Source organism: Phaethon aethereus, assembly GCF_964289735.1.
Source record: "Phaethon aethereus genome assembly, chromosome: 15".
Lineage (NCBI taxonomy): Eukaryota > Metazoa > Chordata > Aves > Phaethontiformes > Phaethontidae > Phaethon > Phaethon aethereus.
The window spans coordinates 8,754,247-8,776,435 of NC_138591.1; the positions used below are offsets into that span (position 1 = coordinate 8,754,247).

Consider the following 22,189-nt stretch of genomic DNA (forward strand, 5'->3'; position numbering starts at 1 on the left):
AAGCCAGAATTGTCCTTTTGGTTTATATTCCATTTTTGAAGTAATAACCTGCTTGAAAGAAAAAACAAAACCCAAAGAATTACAGCAGCTTTTCACAGAGACATATAGTACATTTGTATCTTTGTTTAGCCATGTCCTTATGTAACAGAAAATCTGTTCATTGAGGAAGTATAATGCATTTTAAAGCTCTCTGCAAATACCATTGCCTGCTATTACTACTGACATGGCACCTTCTGGTTCTGGATTGGCAGTTAGGAAGTGTAACAATGAAGAAACATAAGGATCAATACAATTTAACTGTCCTTCACTCCAGTTCTAGGTAGGTATCAAAGCTAGCTCGGAATGACACCAGAAGCAGCAGGGAATGGTGTGCCACCCAAGCCAGTTCAGTCTACTGAGATAGAGATGGCATGCAGTGCCAACAAGGCCGTGGCGCTTCCGGGAAATGACTTCATTCGTTTGGAGTCCGCTGGGGTACCTCTGCCTCGCGACACGTTGTACTGTTATCTGTTATGTAACTGTTACCAGAAAATGGAAAAAGAAACTTCAAGTTGAGAGAGGATGCTGAAGAGAAGATGAAGAAGAGAAAAAAGATAGGGAGACAAACCTGAAGTGTTGGCAGAACATTCTTATTCTATGGAGAGAGAAGGAAGCTGAAAATTACAGTAAAGAAAGAAAGAGGGGAAGACTGGTGCATCTAATAGAGAAAGTCAAATTATTTAGGGGCAGAAAAAGGCTGAGATTGAGAGACGAGACCTTTGTGAGGAGAATGATTTTGTCAGATCCTTCAGTACCTCAGGAAATATAACAATAGTTAAGAGGAAAGCTTAAGGAATCTTCCCAGAAAAAGGCTAGTAGAAACTTTACAGGTCTTTAGAGGCAAAAAGAAAGGGAGATTGATGGTAACTTGAAAAGTAAATGGGTTGGGACTGTTTGAGAACAGAAGATCTATCTCACATTATTCCAGGCAGAGAACATAATTCTAGCAGCCAGAGAATGGATGATGACACAGTTAGAGAAGTCACGATGCAGTAGGATAGAAGGCACCCATACAGATTTTGGAAAATAAAAGTAATTTGCATTTCTGAGTAAGAAGTCATACTAAAGGAAGAGGTACTAAACAGAACATTGCATCACATTAACAAGAGTCAATTTTCTACTTTAATAGTATATACAAAGAGAATTACATTGATTTGGCAGATGACAGAACTCAGCAAGGAGAGGAAGAACTTAATGTAATTTCTCTTTGATGTAAAAAATGGAGGGACAATAACTGAGAGGAAACAACAGCCCTGAGGTTTAACACATTGTTAGAATCTGCTCAGATCCTTTGCTATGATGGTAGCTAATTGTGCAAGACCTTAAAACTAAATCCCTCTGAAAGACACAGCTTGCTTGCATGTCATTTTCCAAGCCTCAAAAAAGCCACTAAAATTGACAGTCCAAGGAAAGAAACAGCAATTCTTTTTTAAACAGCAGACACAGGAAGTCAGATATTCTTGTCCTCCTTTCATGAAATAAAAAAGCAATTGTTGAAAGATTCTTGATAAATACTCACCTCAAAGATTTTGCCTGCTTTAAGAAACTTCTAGCTTTTGCTACTTCTTCACTAAGTTTCTTTAAATCATCTCCTTCAAAGTAAGGGAAAACTGGATCCTGAAAGCAGAATTAAAATATTCTACTTTAACTTGCATCTATTTATTATTTTCAATTTCTGCCAACTTCATTAACTGAGCCTAAGCTCTAAATCTCCCTACTCCTATCTACTTGCAGAGAAGATCTTGGTCTTACAAAGGGACCAGCAGAGCAACTCTGGATTGAATATGGTTTTGTTCACTAATATTTTTCTACTGTGGCAATCACTGAAGTCTCCTGCTGGGGCATTAATATGCTAACCACTGTATAGGATTTTACAATTACATAAATGAAATACAAGATGGTTTGGTTAAGAAGGCACAGTAAAAGCTAAAGTTATCTTAAAAACCAATGTGTCCAGATACAAGATTGGTTTTTGCTTCTCTTTCAAAAACTATATTGCATTGTATATTTCTTTCATGGGTTTGGTCACCTGACCAAGGCAGCTAGCAAAGAGGCAAAGCCAGATATTAAGATTTCTACTTTCAGTTTCAATGTGAAGTATCTTAGGAGTCTTGTATTAATTTTTCTCATTATTTATCTTTTTTAAATGCAGTTTGTCTACTGGTGAAGAACTAAGTTGAAATGAAATAAAACCAAATCCAACAAAACCAATCCATTTAACATACATCTTCATCATCAAGCCCCTCTGTCAACATTCTGTGTGCTGCCAATTGTCCATCCACATCTCCAAAACTGCAATGGTAACGCCCTCCTGTATGGGAAGCAAGCTTCTTCAGAAATTCATTAGCTTCTCTGTTAACAACAAAGTAGTAAGTTACTCACAAGAATTACTTCTCTGAAAGCAACAGCAATAGAGGAAAAATTTCTAAGAATTCCTCAAAAAATATTACATCAAAACAATTTGGAGGACATGATTATAAAATTTCAATTGCTAATGAAGAATATATACTGCTTAGCTGTCATAATCTCCAAAGACAGGCTGTTTTTGGACAAGAGGTTCAGTGTAGCAATAGACCCGAAAAAAGAAAATAAACCAAGAAACCCCTTCATCTGCCAGCCTGGTTTCTGGAAATAGTATTTTACACAAGGGAAGAAACCCAAAAGCTAGGAGAGTCCATAAAGAGAAAGAACATTTTGGCGCACCCCGTATTTTTATTTTCTTGCTAAGCCTCTCTTACTTGCTCTTGTCCAACAAGAACCACTGGGATAACTGGAACAGTTGTTACTGTATTCTTATTGCGAGGATGCTAAATCACACACTTTTACTGCCATTGATACATCATTTCAGAGTTCTGTCTCCTAAGCACTAATATTGCAAAATCAAAAACAGTCAAACATCCATTAATTTCAAATAAGCTGCAAAGTATGATTGCATTAGAATGCATGTACTGGGCATTAAAATCTCCACAACTAATTAGGAGATGTCTTTGAAAGGAAGCAGCAGGTTTTGTTTTAGAATAACTCAGTCAGAAGTGACATCTTTCTCCTTTATTAGCAGATTTCCTTAACAGGCAGCTATTGGCTACTGACCAGTTAACCAAATGATATGCAAATAAATTAACTCAAAATATTAATAATGAAAAGACTTTTAATAAATACTTAAAGTTGGCTTTTTCAACTTAGGACCAATAACTCCATGTATTAACAAGTCTACGACGTCTCCCCTTAATGGCTTGAAAAATGACATCCAAACTCTTGTCTTTTGAGGGATTTAGCTTTAAGGTCTCTTAGCTACCATAGCAGTAGAGGATCTGGGCAATTTAATCTGGAGCAGTAATGGAGTTTTGAAGCAAAGACCCCATTTATTTTTGTCTGCCACGTGTTGGTTTGGCTCTCACAGTAGCCCTGTTGCATGTAAACTATACTTCTTTAGCAGAAGACTGATCTAGAAACTCCCGTCCACATATGCTTTCAACATTTTATCAGGTATTAGTGTCATTGTACTACCACAACATTCTCCAGTGTACACCTAGCAGACATGCCCACGGATGACTCCTGAACCATCTGTGCTCTGAAAACACCCTGAAGCTCTACAGAATGGTCTGACCATCCTCAGACCATTCTGTAGAGCTGCAGGTCTTTCCTCATCCATCCTCACTGCTTTGAAGTATTTTGCCTTTCCTATGACCATATTTTCTGTTGTACGTTCACCTTCCCAACTCTTTTATTTCTTTTACTTTTTAATGACTTTTTACAGCTCTATTCCACTGCTGTGGCAACATCCGTCTTGCAGTTCAGCAGGACGCAACCTAAGACCTAACAGAAACAGCACTGCTTGTCAGTTTGTGCTGTGAGATGGTCAAAAATTTCTCATGGCAGCTAGATAACCCAACAGCATTATCCAAAAGTTGTTAACCTCATAGCTGCCACAGGGACAGAAGGGCTGGCAGGCAATGCTGCACTCAATTCAAGAATACAAAAGCTGAGCTCTTGAAGATCTGGGACAACTACTGCATTTTGTGGTGCCAGAGTGGACACGCACCTATTCTAGAAAGCTTGAAGACCCAGTGGCCTGTTTGGCTATCTGCTGCCTGCATCACACAGGCACAGCCATGAATAAGAATCTAAAGGAGCGCATACTTTCTTATATTGTCCATGGTCCCCAATACTGGACCATGCAAAGATCCCCGAAAAGGAACATCCAGAGATATATCTTTAACCCACAGCCCCCCATGGCTGGCATTAGTACTTTCCTAGTGCTCCTGATTCCAGTCCAGCCCAGCCTATGAACTTTTTATACATCTATAGGGATAAGCGTATGACAGACTAGCAACAGATAGTGATAGAACTACAGGAATGACCTCAGTGCTGCAGACTAGTCATGCATATCACTCTCTGTGTGCATGAAGGCAGACATAAGCTGTGGGAGATGTAGGCCATATGGCAATTATGTGTGTCAGAACCGCCCTCGCAGTTCCCACATGCATGAATGTCTAGCTCAATCCCAGTGTTCAGTGAACTAAGCACGTGGCCCGTCTTGGTAACACAGACTTTTGACAATAAACAAACTAGTAATTCTACAGAATTTTTTGTTGTTCTTGCAAAAGTATCGTATACCTGTCTGTATGGCTAAAGGAAACGGTGTGGATTTTAATATCTTGTTTCTTTCTCAATCTTTCAATTTCTTTCAAAATCAGACTGCAACTGGTATCTGGTTTTCCATCAGTCAATACATACAGTGCCTCTATACCTTGGAAACTGAGAGCCTTCTGAAAAGCAGAAAATAAGCTGAAATAATTAGTACATTTATAAGAAAAGTTACAGTTAAGAATGAAAACACTATTCCAATGATTTAAGATAGTTTTATATTTACCACATCATTAACCAAGTTAGTATTGCCTTTTCCTTTGCACTAAGTATGAAAGAGATCAAAGACATAAATTTGAAAAATAAACAAGTAGATAATTTATAGCATAAGAAAATATACTCATAAACAGGGCATCATCACCAAAAACTGACTCATTGAAACAAGCAAATTAACTGGTTTTGGAGAACTGCTGACAGAAGACTTTTACATCATGTTTTGTGGGAGTTAAAGATGCTTAATGTCTCAAAAACAGGCTCACTACGACTTGTCCTTTTTGTATTATGAAAACTTGCTATGGTAATTGACTCAGTGGACATTTTTGTAATACAGACATGCCTTATAGTGCTACTGGACTGATTCATGATGAATTCCAGAAAATTTATAAGGAGATTCTGCAAGGGTGTCTGGAAGAATCATTCACTTAAGGCAACATTTCTTTTTGATTCACATTTTATATCTCATGAAACTGAAAGGTCTTTCAGCCTCTGTTTTAAATTATTAATAGTTAATTTCTACACTGAGAATCTTTATATGAGAAAAGTTTCTTCATCTGTAATTTACATTCACAAATTGTACTCAATGCCCATGTGATTCCAACAAACACTTCCTTTATTTAAAAACAAATTCTTTATTTTAAAATAATTTCTTTAAAATAGTTGCTTTAAAATCCCTGTTTGCCTCAGACCAAATACACCACAGCCACAGGTGTACATAAGCATCATTTTGAGCAACTGACTATTTTCTCTCTCCAGTATTCTTTGAACACAAATACGAATGCAACTATTGATATTTCACTTTTTTCTTAAACTCAGTATGAGCAATGAATTCCAGTATCTACAAGCTCTGGGGACAAAACAGTGGCTTGATTCTCAGTGCTTTGCATATAAAAATGTTGTATGGTTTGACCAAGTAATTTTCCTAAAATATTATCAGTCAGATGGAAGTGTTTTATCACCACAAGACACGATGTCTTCTCCAAAATGTGGGATGCAATTCACTAACCTGTAAAGCCATAAGGATGCTTGTATTACCATGAGCGTGGAATTTGGACACCCACTGCACAGCATCATGACATGTTTCATCAGTTGCCTCTACAAGACACTCCTTCCAACTCTCTGTATTTTCTGCAAATCTCAGCAGATTAAACCTGAGGAGAAAGATGGCCCACAACATTTAACCCTACCCAATACTATCAGTCACTTCGGATAAGCCAGTTTTGAAATAAATAGAGAAAAAACAATCCCAAACCTAGTAGAAAAAACCCAAAAAACAACAAAAGCCCCCCAACAAACAACCAAGAACCTAGTACTGGATTAATGTCTTCAGCTTTAGAAGAGTTAGAAAGCATATCTCACTCTGCATGAACAGAAAATCTATGGGAATGCTGAGTCCAAAAGGATAAACATCAGCCTATGGCAAATGAGGCTCAAATCCTTGAGAGCTTAGAATTAAAAACAACAGAAAAAGCAGTTCATGTCACATGCGTATTATGCACTATCATATAATAATTACTCGTATTGTGTTTCAGTACTGTATTTTTTTAATTATTAATCTTATTACATAATAATAAGTAGTGCAGATTTTAGTCTTTATCATGCCTATCATTCAGTTCATCATACCTGACTTCATTTTTTCTCAGCTGTTCCCAGATAAGGGAGGTAAATTCTTTCGTGATACGTCGCAAATATGGGTCCATGGAACCAGATGTATCGATCAAAACACAGATATTTGCTTCTAAAATGGTGCCAAACAATCTTCGGCTTCCTGGGCCAGAACATTAAAACTAATGAAGTGTCACTACATAGGTTCATTTTATTGAGCATATTGTAAAAATCTTCAGTTTTTAGGGGTTATTCTGCACACATCGCTACATAATAAATTCTAATCAGTGTGGCAACTAGGTAGTTCAAAGGTTAGTACTAGAAAAGTCTTCCGCCATTTCAAATCTAGCACTATCAAGCATTAATCGTCAGCCAACTGTAGCAACTTGCATTTAACAATCTGTAGCTCCTACTTTACAATCTAGCAAAAAATTGAACTGTTTCCCAATAAAGATCTTTATGAGCAACAGAGGGATCAAAATACTTTTCACCAGCAGTGATGCTGAACTTCTAAATAGGGCACATTCTTACCAAAAGAAACAGAAAAGCTAATTTTGCTTATATATGTTGCTGTATATATTCTGTTGATAGAAAGCTTTTGACACCAAATGCCTTGTATTCATGGACACAACTACAAAAAGGAAAAACCTACATCACAGCCCTGATTATTTCAGACCAAGCTAGATGTTTATCAGCTACACAGATGCTGAATTCTTGTATTCATAAAAATATGTTTTCAAATTTCAATGAAATGCAAAACAGATTACCTTTATTCATATTTGAGGTCTAGATTTATGTTCAGATTTATTCTATTAGAAATAGTAGACAAGAAGATTTTATGTATGTTTAAGTTGCACGTTATAGAAAAACAGATGCACACCAATACCTGACAGAAGCCACTGTATTCTTTGTATATAGCGCTGTAACACTTTCTCCAGTTCTTCAGTGTAGATTTCCAGTTCTTTAGGTTGAAACTGCAGATGTTTCACAACCCCCTGGAAAAATTCAGTTTGTACAAGAGCATCTTACTTCAGGACATTTGAGTTCAGCTGCTATATATGCAATGTCTGCATTAGAAATAAGGGAGATCAGGCTTTTTTTGTCTTTACCTCTATGAAATCGTTTAAGAAAATTCCTGTGACTCTGTTGCTACTAAATAACTGGTTTACCCAAATTAGGAAAGCCTAGCTCTCATCTCAGACAGTTGTGCTGGGCAACAAAATTATATAATGTGACTGGACAAGTGCATCTGTTGCATTATTTCTGACAGTTTTATAGGTTTAATAGAGCAATAATATCCTGGACTTAACTTTCTATGCTTCTCTCCAGTCATTACACAAAGCAAAACAATCAAGATCCAACGTTTTCCCAGTTTCGACTCACACATAATTTTTAAAAGCTTTACTTAAAATTTTAAAATTATTTTTCACACTGTATGAGCAGAGATACTATACATTCTAAAGATCCCGTGCAGTTTGCACTACAAACATACTAAATATTTTTGTGGTGAATAAAAGACCTTCTCTACCTTCCTAATAGGAAGGTGACTTAGAAAGCAAAACAGGGAAGAGTGGAGGGAACATCACACTAGCAAGCCACAAACATTGATCAACATGCATTGTCTTAAACAAGTACAAATACTTTCAATGATGTAAGCATAGGACATCTGCAAAAGCTTACATTGATTTCTACACTAGGGAAGATAGTACAGTATTTTGCTGATACTTTCTTGTGCAGAGACTCCACAGTTTTCTTCTGGTGAGTACAGCCTGGACCAAACATCAGTCTGGGCAATTCCAGTTTAAGTTTTTTAATACTATACTTGGTCAGCCACTTGTAAGACAAACAAATGAGGCAATTGGTTGTTAGTAAATATTAGAACAGTTTAAGTAATAATACATTGTACAGAATCACAATTCACATGTTCACGTGAATTCATATGGGTAATTCTAAAATGTCAATTTATTAGTAAGGAGGAAAATACCTCTTTGCTTGAACAGATTTCCTCTTTTTTTGGCAATGTAACAGAGGGAACAGACTTTCTTATGCACCTTATCTTTGGATAATTTCGGTATACTGTACCTAGTTAAGAAAATTAACAAAATAATATTAGGAGCCCTAGGTTTAAGTCATAACCCTTTTGAATCACATATGACTGTTAATTAAAAACAAACAAAAAAACCCCCACCAAAACCCACAGACTAATTAAAAACAAACAAAAAAACCCCCACCAAAACCCAGACTAGCATTTCATACACAATTCCACATTTGAAAAAAATGCCAAGTTTCTATATATCAAAGTATATTAAAAAAAAATCACTTATTTTTAAAAATTGTCCCCTTCAAAAAATTCCAAACCAAATTTTCTGTAATCATCTAACCATGATGACAAAATTTTTCCTTAGAGCACCTTGAACCAAAGATCCCAAAGGACGTTACAAAAAAACCCCAGCCCCAACAAAACAAAACACCAAAAAAACCCAAAACAGAGAGCCCCCACCTCCCCCCAAAAAACCCAAACACCAAACCAAAAAAACCCACCACTATTTGATAAGTGAAACTCACTTACGCTCACTATTTAAATCACACTGATTATCAGTGACTTAACATCATAGCAGTTTTATAATTAAAATGCTGATAATAAAAAGGTTTCACCCATCATATCCTGGTAAAACATACCCACATTTCTTCCTTTATCAGTATAAAATACTGACACTGAAAACTCTGGCTGCTTCCTTGATTTATGCTTTCTTTTATTCTCAGTCTGAGACCATTCTTTTATTGTTTGTGCTAAAAAAAATAATTAAAAAAAAATGTTGACTTCAGCTAGATAAAACCTTTACATGCAACCCCGTTCTTCAGTTCATAATTTCCTACTACCGCAATTATAAATACTTAATTCTCTTAGGTAATCGTTAAGAAAAATCTATATTATAGAACTGCTTACACTACTTCCACAGAAATGGAACCAAAATCTTTACAAATTTATAAATTGCCATCAGGAAGAATGTCACAAGGCATAATTTGAAAAGATTTGAGGTTTAGCATAAGTATAGTATTTGCTGGAAAAGCTAATTAAGACTGTATAAAGCACCTCATATGCAAATATGAATCCAGATTTGTAAACACTGCTACATATCAACAATCTGATTTCAATAAATCAGTAGATTTCAAGACTCATATTTCACAGAATCATAGAATCATTTAGGATAGAAAAGACCTTTAAGATAATCAAATCCAACTATTAACCTAACACTGCCAAGTCCACCACTAAACCATGTCCATAAGCACCACATCTACACGTCCTTTAAATACCTCCAGGGATGCTGACTCAACCATTTCCCTGGGCAGCCTGTTCCAATGCTTGACAATCCTTTTGGTGAAGAAATTTTTCCTAATATCCAATCTAAACCTCCCTTGGTGCAACCTGAGGCCATTTCCTCATGTCCTATCACTGGTTACTTGGGAGAAGACACCAACACCCACTTTCCTACAGCCTCTTCTCAGGTGGTTGTAGAGAGTGATAAGGTCTCCTCTTAGCTTCCTTTTCTCCAGGCTAAACAACACCAGTTCCCTCAGTCGCTGCTCATAAGAGTTGTGCTTGAGACCAGCTTTGTTGCCCTTCTTTGGATGTGCTCCAGCACCAAAATGTCCTTCTTGTAGTGAAGGGCTCAAAACTGAATGCAGTATTTGAGATGCAGCCTCACCAGTGCTGAGTATAGGGGGACGATTACCTCCCTTCCCTGCTCGCCACACTATTTCTGATACAGGCCAGGATGCTGTTGGCCTTCTTGGCCACCTGGGCACACTGCTGGCTCATATTCAGCTGGCTGTTGGGCAACACCCCCAGGTCCTTTTCCGCCGGGCAGCTTTACACCCACCCTTCCCCAAGCCTGTAGCATTGCATGGGGTTGTTGTGACCCAAGTGCAGGACCCGTCACTTAGCCTTGTTGAACCTCATACAATTGCCTTGGCCCATCAATCCAGCCTGTCAAGACACCTCTGTAGATGTAGAGCCTTCGTGCCCTCCAGCAGATCAACACTCCCGCCCAACTTGGTGTCATCTGCAACTCACTGAGGGAGCTTTCAATCCCCTCATTCAGATCATTGATAAAGATATTGAACAGAACTGGCCCCAGTACTGAGCCAGTTGTGACCAGCTGCCAACAGGATTTACTCCATTCACCATAATTCTTAGGGCCCGGCCATCCAGCCAGTTTTTTTTCAAAACAACCACAATGTTTCCTGTCAGTCTGATTAAAGATTAAAATTACGAGTGTTTCTAAAAAGTTTAAATGAAATCTCTAATACTCTCTTTTAAGCAAAAGTCAGAAGAAACTGAAGACAAAAAGTTCCTAGTCCATACAGACCTGGTGGAATTTCTGCTTTGGCACTAGTAGGACGCCATGCCAATACTCTTATGGAAGCATTTCTCTCTGCATCATGGTTGTCCTTAATATACTATAAGCACATATAAGAAAAAAAAATTAAAAAGTGTTTCAGCTGGATCATGAATGCAGTATTCAAAACTGCGCCTATCCTTCATTATTCTCCAATTCCTGTTTTACTCTGGCTCTTCTGACAAGTCAGCAGATTGCCATGACAACTTGTTAATTTGCCATTTCTTGCTAGGTTAAGTAACTCAAATTGTTCAGTTTTAATTAACTTGCCAGTTTCGTCTGCTGCCATAAAACTAAAGACTAACATCTACAAGCAGATGAGTTCAGACCATTTTTGTCACTTGATGGAGCAGTCTAATATGGTAATGGCACTGTTTTATAGAATATAGTATGTAGTATTTTCCTCGGAGTTTTATTGAATATTGGAAACCTAGCGCTGACAACAGTAATTTTTCGTTTAGGTATGGCTCAACCCTCTAGGCACTGAGCAGTCCGCTCAACATAACCCTACTGCAGGATCAGAATTTTGGTGTGACCCAGAGCCTTCAAGTAACTGACATCTAATTTAACATACAGCTCTACCAGTTCTCTAGAACTTTAATCTCTATAAAACTATGCTATGTAGTCACATCTCCAAGTGATTACTTTTTTCCCCTGCATTTGTGAAGAGGTGTTGAAAATATCCTGGTTTTGATAAAATAGCAGGAAGACCTGTTTAAGCTAACCTAAAAAGGTCTTTGCAACATGAACGCACCTACACTTAAGAGTGCCATTCCCATTTCAAAGATGAGACCTGAAAATTCCAGGTCAAAAAGGTAAGTACATCCTCTGCAATAGGAGGTTCTGTGACTAGTAATTTATACACCAAAGTGGTAAGCACCAGCACTGGCCATTTATGTATATTACAGATTTGCACACCCACTCAAAACAAATGCATACACAGTCAAAATGAACTAGGAAGACATTAGCAAAATCCCAAAGGACTCAGTAGTGTGACTCCATGGAAATAAGCACAGCAGGCAGCAAACAAATCCTGAATCCTATTTCTTGTTTTATGCTGGCTTTCTGCTTTGCCTTCATTATCATTAAACACTAAATTTTTAAGGTCAGAGGAGGGATTATTTAGACAATTTTAGATACTACAATGTGGTTCCATTATAATTAATTACTTAGCAGGAGTTAATAAGATGTACTTTTTTGTTTATGTAGCATTTTGAATGCAAATTAAAATGCAAATTCAGAGTACTACCACAGTGCTGTTTTAATTCCTTCAAATTTTCAACCTAAGCACTTCTCTCATAAACAGCAGCATCTGGTAGTTGGGTAGGATCTCTAATTAAAATACACAGCATATTAAAAATGGGACCATGTCAAACCGTTCTAGCCAGAGTCAGAGCTGTGGGCTTAGGAGATGGCAACTTCTGTGGCCGCCTTTTCTCCTTCTTCATAAGGACGTTTGAGTCTCCTTCTGGTATAAATGGATTAACAGACTGATTTACTGAACGTTGCTTTAAGGATTCCACTAGGAATGCACACTGAAATGGAAGTTCACATTGTTTAATAATTCATATACGTGAAATTTAAGTAAATGACATTTCAAAGATGGGCATTCCATATTTATTACTATAATAATAAATAAAATTCATACCAAATTTATTAATCTGGTAATGCTTAACATTTCTAACTGAATGGAAACCCCTTCATGCTGTGCTTGCTCAAACACATAGGAGGGAAATCCTTCCTGCTCTGGGCAAACATTCTAAGAGAAATGGCAACTATGCATACCAAGACCAGAACAAATTGGAAGATGATGAACCAAGTATATGCAACTACTACATTATAACAAAATATTTTAAGATGCCATTGAATATTCACCAGCTCTCCTTTTTAAAAATACTTTTGTGACTCAGATTTGCATGCAACTAGGTGCTCAGGCCTCTGGACATTTATCTCACTGCATGTATCTTTCTAATTACACTTTTGTGGAGCAACAACAACCATACTGCCGGGCTGGCAACATTGCCTCAGTCACTTTGTTAGGTATCTTTGGAAAAAGTCACGTGCATGTAACATGGAGAGATATGGTCTAGTTCTACACCCTTAGTACACTTCAGAAAACAACTGTTTTAGATTTGAACAAAGGTATTGTGCCAAGGACAAGCCTTCCCTCCACTGTGACTTATAGGAACATAATATTACATGTGTGTTATATAATATATATAACTTTTTAATATAATTATATATATAATTATAACAAACAATTCTACTTGAGAAGATTTTATCATAGGATTGGCAACAAAAGGAGAATCACTTCAGTTGCAAACTCCTTGTATTTGATAACAAATCATGGCCATGCTAACACAAGTCACTGCAGTGCTATTGTACAACTACTTTCTAGTCAGAATTTACTCTACGGTGATTATTCTCACACTCTAGGGCACTCCTGTCTATCTTACAAGGATTTTCATTTTGTCCAATCTTCTGCATTATCAGCTGAGCAAACACTGTTGAATTTTTTTCTGAGGAAACATACACTTTAAAAAGATACATATAATTCATACCTTTTGGGAGTAGTTGTTTGCTTTCTCCATTTCAGACACAATAATAGTGATATCATCACTTTCAAAAATACCTGATAATCAAACATTTGATAATCAGCATGGATTTTTAAGTGTACAAAATATATCTTTTTTTAAGGCATAGAACAATTTGTAGAGCATGCCAAGTATCAATGAAAAGAATCAAAAATCCTTTGTCTCCTGTAAGCCAGGCAGTCTGGACCTACCACATTAATAACTATATTTTAAAAGCACATCTTTAAAATATCCAGCAGAAAATAGTGAATTCAAGTAAGAAAAAAAAAATCAAATTCCTGCATTAAGGCTGCATTGTCATATTCTGCAATACAACTGAAAGCCTCAATCAAACTAGGACCTCTGTTTATACCTCAGTGCTAGTATAGCATTATCACATCCTAAAAAAGTAAACTACTTGATTTTGGGGGAAAAAATCATTAATAAATTAATGAAGAAGAAGTACCTGCTTCTCCAAACCAGTGAAATCTCCCATTGGCTGCCTGTACTATTTCTTTAAAAGCAGTGGCAGTTTCAGTTGCGTTAGCATAGCGGGCTGGAATAATCCCACTGGAGTCAACATCCTCCATTACATTGAACAGACAAACATGAAGCTGCAAATCAAAACCTCTGCAAACCTCAGCCACATAAGCACTGATTGTGTGCTGTAAGACAGAGGGGGGCGGGGTGGGAAGGAAACAAAAAAAAATCAGTAGTGACCCTCTACCTCAGACAAGCTTCCATCTACTCCACTGGTTTTCCTGAACTGATGTACAAATACTCCCAACCTGAGCAATTCAGTACAGGAACATCCCCCGAGTAGCTGAATGCCTCCTCAATTCATGCACATACACAAAAACTGTCGCTGTTACTAGTAACAAGGGCAACAGCATTACTGCAGCCAAGAAGTGAGATGGGGTAGCTACAGGAAATCAAAGACACAGGTCATGGCCTTCAGGGTAGCCATGCACTGAAGCAAAGAAGTAAGGATGGAACTATCCATGTGGCTTTCTCTATGCATCCTTCATATTCTTGTTATCCACATGGGCTTTTAATGATTTCTTAGGTTTTTCCAGAATGTCCAGAAGTTTGGTAACAAAAGCAGGAGACACCCTACTGTACATGCAAGGTTACTCCAGTTGGATTACTAGATGCTCAGAAACTCTAGGCTGTGCACATGGCTTAACAGCCATGCACTATGAACATATTCCAAGCAATGGATTACTGTTATTAAAAATAGGAACTGTCTCTACATAGTGTACTATGGAGTTCCACTGTGAAATTATTTGTAGCTTTGTTCTCATGAGTTAAAAGGAAATGGTATAATAAGAAAAATCAGAGTTGGTTTGTTCAAACTCAGAAACTTGCAGTGAAATGATGGCCACAGCTGGAGTGGGAAAGGAATCCTAAAAACTCCTCTTGAATTTTCTATGATTCACACATTATTAATAATTGCTAGCTCCAACACTCAAATAGTGACTGCAGAAATGGAAGTTTGATATCCTGACAGTTGTACTGGTTTAGATATGTAAAGGAGTATCCTGCCAATTAGCTATGATGGCTAGCCAAAAGTTTAAAAAAAAAAAAAAAAAGAGAGAAAAATAAAGTTGAGATTAATTCTGATAGGAACTTACAGAAGAGTTGCAAAACCTGTGATGATACTTACTGTTTCCTGATCAGGTATTCCAGTAGTCAGCAAGTAAAGTCCTTGTGATTTGTGTTTATCTTTGTCTTTGAAGTCTACTTCCACAGCTCTCCGGAGCGCACTCATGAAATTCCTACTCCCTTTGCATTGCAAGCTCAACACCCACCTAAAAAAAGATGTTTACAGTTCAAAGAATGAAGCAACAAAAGCTTTTGTTTCTGCTTAAAGCAATAAAAAGAGTCTTAAACAATATTGTACTGGGGTCTAAAATTTTTGACTGACAGAGAGCAAAACCAGATTATATAATGACCCGAATTATTCGTTCTAGTTTCTCTACTGCCACCATGGTGAACTAGTTTTTAAGGTAAAATTCAGAGCATAGAGATTAAAGAATTCTCTCTTAATTTTACGTGGAAAAATTGTAACGTAGTAGAACTTACAAGAATAAAAATGAAAAAACAGAGGTATAATGAAACCACTGAGGTTGTGACTCCACAAACAAACCTGGGTTTTGTTTCCAGTGTATGTGGGGAAAAAAACATAGTTTAGCTTTCACATCCCAGCTGAATTTGAAGGAGTTTTCAATTCTTCATGTAACCTGTGCATTTCTTACACAGACACTTCTGTATCTGTGTACATATATATTCTGTATACATATGAAATACAAAGTCACTAAGACATATTAAACTTTATAATACTGTTTTCACAACAAACCATCACCAAAAATCATGTGGAATGGTTCATGGCAACCTACTTTTGTAATATGATAAATGTATCAATTTTCTAAATTGTTCACAGTGCTGTATAAATCCATTTCTTCATTTAATCTGTTTCATGGTACCTATGATCACTTAATTCAGATGTATGGGAAAATAATTTGATCCTACCTCCAAGCATTTTGTAAATTTTCTGGCTGGGAAGGAACCAGTTCCAACTGCCAAGGCACAATGTCACTCCCAAATCTTTCACGGAAAGATAAAAGCAATTAATTTTCACATCATACTTTAGAACAAGCAAAAAGATAGAATAAATTCACTGAAAAAGAAAAATCTCATTTGGGGTATTACAGACGTAAAATTGCCTGATGATATTTTCTATTTCAAACCATTTAATTATTCCTATTTATCCATCACTCAAGGGTTGTCAGATTTTCAAGGTGGCAGGCCAGACTGTGTTTTCCTTTCCTGAACAGGATCCTGAGTGAGCTGGTAAAAGCTCAGCAGAAGGATTGCAACAAAAAAACCCCAACCCTCAGACGCTGCCTGCATCTCTCCTGTGAGGTAAGGGCTCTGTTATCCCATCAGGTCTGGAATTCACAGAATCATTAAGGTTGGCAAAGACCTTTAAGATCATCAAGACCAACCATCATGAGCTGCTGCCTCTTGCTTTACCTGCCAGTCAGAAACCTGCCCAGCTGCTGTTCAGCAGCTGTGCCATACGTTTCTGACTACCAGTGTTGAATACAGAATTTTAGTACTATTACATACCAAAAAAGTATTGGAGTTACTGTAAAATTTAAAGAGTGTTCTCAGTTACGGTACCTGAGACACCAAAATCCTTTTCCAGTAAAAATTTATGACATGTGAATTAATGCTGTTATGGACAATCTATCAGGACAAGAATTTGTTACAGGTATGATGCAATCAGTTCCAGTGAGCCTCAGTGATTTTTAATTACTAATCTGGTCTCCGCACATCTGATCCATACACCTATCCAACAATGACAAATCAGTGCTACTCTTGCAATTACTTCATCATAAGATGTTAAATACAATTAAAAATCTAAAATATGTCCGTAACTAGAATCTTTCAGCACACTTCTTTCATTGCAATGAGTTACAATTATTTTAAAAGAATTTAAATAGTTGCTTACGCTATAATATTGAAGTAATCCTTATTTGACATTTGTTCCTCAAGTAGAAGTCGCAAAGAATGTTGGATACGGATGATATACATAGAGTTTGTCACTGATATATCAACAAGTATAACCACCCTATATAAGAAATATGTTATTCATTAAAAAAACCCAACCTTATTTAATTACATTTACTTATCTTCACTATACTCTAACTTGATAGGGATAGTACCTTCTAGCTGTGTATCAAACTGTATATAAATACTGAATCTATATTTTAAAAAAAAATGATCTACAAAACATAAGGTAAGATTTAAAAAAAAAAATAGTAACAATAACAGCAAATTCTACCCTTAGGCTTTGCAATAGTCAGGGTACTGGCATAGGTAGTGCCATAATAGCTGTTGAACCCTAAACAGGTCCTCTTTCTTCTCTGTACTTGAATATCCAAAACACGCCTGAAACATGTGGATGTTACCCAACAAGAAGAGTTGTTGGATAGTTCATTGTCCCAGCCATCATTCCAGGAACATATGTAGTATTACTCCAAAGATAAATGGTAAGTTTTCTCCCAGCAAGTCAGTGACAGACTGGTTGCTCAGGTATGGACTGACATGTTATCTAGTGTGTTACTTGTTTTGAGAAAAAGTGTTAATGATGACCTTCTTCAGTATGGTCAGTATTAAGTCTTGCTTGCAGAGACAATGCAGGATGGTTACAGTTAATGGACAGGGAATATCTTGGGGGCAGCGGTTATAAAAAGAATCACAGATGTGATGTGATGGATAGTCAGTGGGGCGCAAGTTTCCAAAACAATACAGTGGCCAGATGGGCTAATTCAATCCTTGATCAACGAAGAAAATCTCCAGTGACAATGGCCTCAGCTATCTTCCTTTTGTCTGAGACTTCATATTGAAGGCTCGTAAACAGGACAAAAAGAGCAGTTGTGCAACTGAGGTTGGGTAAGGCCTCACACACAATGTAAATAAAAATCATCCTCAAACACATAATCAGACAAAGACCTCAAACCTCACGCAGGGAAAAAAAAAAATCTTCAGTTTTTGAGTGTATCTACACTGACATTTGTCATCTGGCACTAGAATGCACTTCAACAAGTGGTGGATGCAGAAAGTAGCTGGTAAATCCAATCTCATCTTCTGGTAAGAACCCATGAGAGGGTATGCAGAAAAACTCTAGGCATAAATACTAATAGCATGGGTTTGGAAAGCTGACTGTAAACACTACCTTTGGCCAGAAACATCAGGTTCTCTTTCTGTGTGATTTAAGACAGAACATTCCCCAAAGGCTTACTTGCTAGGTAACTAAAATTTAAGAGTCTCATCCTGTCTCATGGAAATTGCAGTTTTGTGTTGACCAATGATCACTAGATTTATTAAATTCACTGGATCGTTAAAAAAGTTGAATCTCAATATCTGTTTTCAAAAGTGGACTGCTTACACTGGTCATATCTGCAGCTGTTGTCTCTATATCTATTTTCTGCCCTATATTCCTCGGTGCTGACTTACAGAGAAAGCAAAGGCTGGCAGACTAGAACCATCATCAATACACAAAAAAGGCCTACCAAAGTACAATACCTCCTTTCACAAACGCTCCCCCATATTCTTCTGCTATCAACAGATAGCCAGTCAATTCGTTTCTCATAGACTCTTACCATTTTAGCAAGGAGTTTCTGTGGATAAAATATACAAAACTTAAATTAAAAAGTTCAAGTAAGTCTTTTATTGCCAAATACTTAATACAGAAGTAACATGACAGCATAGTAATGAAAAAAATTGATTTTCATTCATTTTGACAGCAGCATTTCATACTTAGTAAAGATAAGAGAATACAGTCCATGAGAAAAACATACAATGATTAAAAAAAGCAACAAAGGGTCTAAATGTCTAAACTCTCCTCTTCATATTTCCCCTTGCTAGCATGTCCCAAAATAGAGGTCAGGCATATTAAAAAAAAAAAAAAAAAAAGCTTAAAAAATAGTTTTTGCAAGCTAACCATTTTTTCAATATCATCTTTAGGCAGTGTTCATAACAAAACACATCATTTAAAATAAACACAGTATTTTCAAACACGTATCGTTCTTTAACACAGCATCAATTTGAAGACATTAAGGCAATTTGCCCAAACTCTATAGAACATGACCTTTGCAAGCATATGTATGCATTATATGAATGACAACAAATCAAGCTAGAAAAGGACACTGAACTCAGAAATAAAACTATAAAGCAGCATGCTTTTGGAGCACAAAACACAAGCACCTACCGGTGATCAAGGAGCCACAAGCTGCTTTCATGTCAGCCAGTTAAACTTTACACTCTCCTTTGTGGTCTGACTATAGAGTTCTACAGACTTCTCATCCCTCCTCCATTTTAAAGAAATATTTGCCCTGCCTGGAAACATTCCCATAGCCCTTTGTCAGAACTGCTAGCAGAGTGGTACAGATGAGAGAAAAGAAAAAGAATGAATTGACCACTATATAACACACCCAAGCAGCTTCTATTTCATTAAACTTGTCCCACTCTCTGATTATCTGCATTTTGACCAAGGAGGAAATCCTCAAGAATCACTACTACCTTTAAGAATTCCAGAGGCCTTCATTATGTTATCTGTATATATATGTATCACTACTTCTTCCACACTTAAAAGAGCTAATGAAGTCCTCAAAGATCCTCAATATCCCATATAGTGTAAATGTTGTCCTGGTGTGCCGGCAGTTTTAAGGTTATCTATACAGTAGTATCACCACTACGCCAAATATCCCCAAATCCTAACATCCCTGACCTAATAGTGTTCTTAATTCATCTGCACCACACATGCCACGCAAAAGAAAGAGTTACCCGGCCTACTTTCCATCTGCCATATTTATCACCAACATCTCTCTCTCTGTCTTACGGATGGGCCACAGGACACAGCTAGATGTTTTTCTACTTTTAGTCTTGTTAAATTATTTTCACCGACCCCTTCAACCTTTCAAGGCAAACTCCATATTGCTTGCTATGGAAATTACTGCGATCTCTCAAGGCCTGAAAGACTATCAAGAAACAGCTTTTATACATAGTCAAAGACTGGAAGGCATGGAGTAGGGATTTTGTAAGTATGACATAGATTTCTCAAGCCAAATGGGGCAAAACTACTTTATTTCTGAATTCTAGCCAGCCTTCTGTGCCTACATAATAGGGTGTGTTCAGCCTTCTTGAACCCTTTCATAAAAATAGTTTCCCACTAATTTCCTGCTAATTAACAGCAAACACAGCTTAAAAGGTTCCATTTTGTAATTACTACTTTTTGCCCCAGGATGAAAACAGTTCTTGTCTTGCCCCTACTGTAGAATGTGGAGCTCTAAATCTGAAAGCACTGGGTGCATCTGCTCATCATACCATGTTGCACTATGACACAATCCTCTTGTTTTTCCCAGCTCTCAAATCCCTCCATAGTATTTCACTTTGCACATAAAGCTGCAAAACCAAAGCCGTAGCATCCAGTGTCCACACATGCCCAGCTGTCCTGGTTTCAGCCAGGATAGAGCTGGTTTTCTTCACAGAAGCTAGTGTGAGACTGTGTTTTGGATTTGGGATGAGAAACTGTTGATAATGTGCTGATGTTTTGGGTTGTTGCTGAGCAGTCAAGGACAGTCCAGCTTCTTGTGCTGGCCTGCTAGCAAGCCCGCTGGGGGTGCACAGGAAGCTGGGAGGGGACACAGGTGGGACATCTGACCCAGATTGGCCAAAGAGATATTCCCTACCATACGACATCATGCTCAGTTCATAAACTGGAGTTGGCCGGGGGGCGGAAATCGCTGCTCGGGGACGGGCTGTCGATCGCCGGGTGGTGAGCAATTGCTGTATTGGGCATCACTTGTTCTTGTACATTCCTTTGTTGGTATTATCATTGTTGTTTCCTTCTTTCTTTCTATCCTATTAAACTGTGTTTATCTCAACCCATGAGGTTTTTTTCCTAATTCTCTCCCCCGTCCCACTGTGGGAGGGCGAGTGAGTGAGCGGCTGCGTGGTGCTTAGTTGCCGGCTGGGGCTAAACCACGACACCAGCTAAGCCTGAAGAGTGCAGTATCCTCATACCACATTCACTTTGGAAGATGAGAGGGAGGGGAAAAAACCAAACCTCCATGCAAGCTGTTAAACTAGAATAATTTACGAGAATGGGGTTTGCAGCACTACGCTTAACACAATTTTCAGAATTCACACTGGGTATAAAGAACAGCATGAAATACAAATACCCCGGTCCTACTGAGACTTCAGAGTAAAGCAAAAGCATGACAACCTTTTATAAAGTAAGCAGAAATAATTTCTGCATTCTGACTCTTAAAAAAAGGTTGGTTATACTGAGAACACTTGAAATCCTTTGTCCTTGACATTCACATTAGTAAAAATACATTCTGTCTAAATGCATGGCAAGAGTGTTGTAGGAACACTGTCAAGGCTAAAATACTACTCTTGGTAAAAGAGTAACTTCAGAGAGAATTAATTCTGATGTGACTATCTGCAGAATATTACCATTTGGCAATCATGTAGAATTTATTAGATTTGGATCTCATAATTTCACAATGGAGACCTACTAGCTACTTGCCATGGGGAAAGGGTGAAGGATCCACAATGAAAAGGCTAATGTGAGGTCTCCGAAAGTACAGATATGATGCTGAAATCAGAATATAAACTGTATCTCCGAATCCTACTGGACTCTCCATATGGACTGTACTACAGTACTGGTCTTAAAGTTTTAATAGCAGGATTTCAGACAGAAGGAAACCGGGTGCTGGATGCTGTAGGATCCACCCCAAAATACACAGGAGAAAGAAATTCATATGTATGTACACATTATTATCCAAACATAGAATACGGACTAATGCAAGATCATGATCAAGGCAACTTAAGTTTATTCCTGTGGCTTTCTTCATAATGCAGGCTTTCATATGCTTCTGTCATCTTCCACACACACAGAAATCAACATCACTGATCTGGAATACTGTGTCTTTTTCACCATTCCCCTCAACTCACCATGCTCCCCATCTCCATCCATTCATGGCGCTGAGATAAACTAACCTACCAAAGAAACTCATGTCACAGTGTATTTTTTTAATCCCTTATTCAACCAGTCTTCTGGGTTATTTGGTAGTTTAAAATCAAACTTTTATTTCGAAATAATCTCTTGCATTGACTCTTTCCTACACATCCGAG

At 37.5% G+C, this 22,189-nt stretch overlaps 1 protein-coding gene across 1 annotated transcript in view; it reads right to left on the reverse strand.

Moving 5' to 3' along the window:
• Nucleotides 1-1,458: 1,458 nt before the first annotated feature.
• The window catches only part of VWA3A (von Willebrand factor A domain containing 3A), a gene marked incomplete at its 5' end in the record, with an annotated part of 31,917 nt that continues 11,186 nt past the window's right edge, over nucleotides 1,459-22,189 (reverse strand). The window contains 17 exons of the mRNA XM_082006533.1: nucleotides 1,459-1,656; nucleotides 2,265-2,391; nucleotides 4,657-4,808; nucleotides 5,909-6,053; nucleotides 6,526-6,670; nucleotides 7,394-7,502; nucleotides 8,188-8,340; nucleotides 8,492-8,589; nucleotides 9,187-9,297; nucleotides 10,878-10,968; nucleotides 12,284-12,442; nucleotides 13,469-13,539; nucleotides 13,947-14,145; nucleotides 15,147-15,291; nucleotides 16,013-16,087; nucleotides 16,998-17,117; nucleotides 18,575-18,669. Of these exons, the coding sequence (XP_081862659.1) occupies nucleotides 1,555-1,656; nucleotides 2,265-2,391; nucleotides 4,657-4,808; nucleotides 5,909-6,053; nucleotides 6,526-6,670; nucleotides 7,394-7,502; nucleotides 8,188-8,340; nucleotides 8,492-8,589; nucleotides 9,187-9,297; nucleotides 10,878-10,968; nucleotides 12,284-12,442; nucleotides 13,469-13,539; nucleotides 13,947-14,145; nucleotides 15,147-15,291; nucleotides 16,013-16,087; nucleotides 16,998-17,117; nucleotides 18,575-18,669 (2,097 nt within the window). The 3' untranslated portion in view covers nucleotides 1,459-1,554. The remainder of the gene's footprint in view (nucleotides 1,657-2,264; nucleotides 2,392-4,656; nucleotides 4,809-5,908; nucleotides 6,054-6,525; nucleotides 6,671-7,393; nucleotides 7,503-8,187; nucleotides 8,341-8,491; nucleotides 8,590-9,186; nucleotides 9,298-10,877; nucleotides 10,969-12,283; nucleotides 12,443-13,468; nucleotides 13,540-13,946; nucleotides 14,146-15,146; nucleotides 15,292-16,012; nucleotides 16,088-16,997; nucleotides 17,118-18,574; nucleotides 18,670-22,189) is intronic.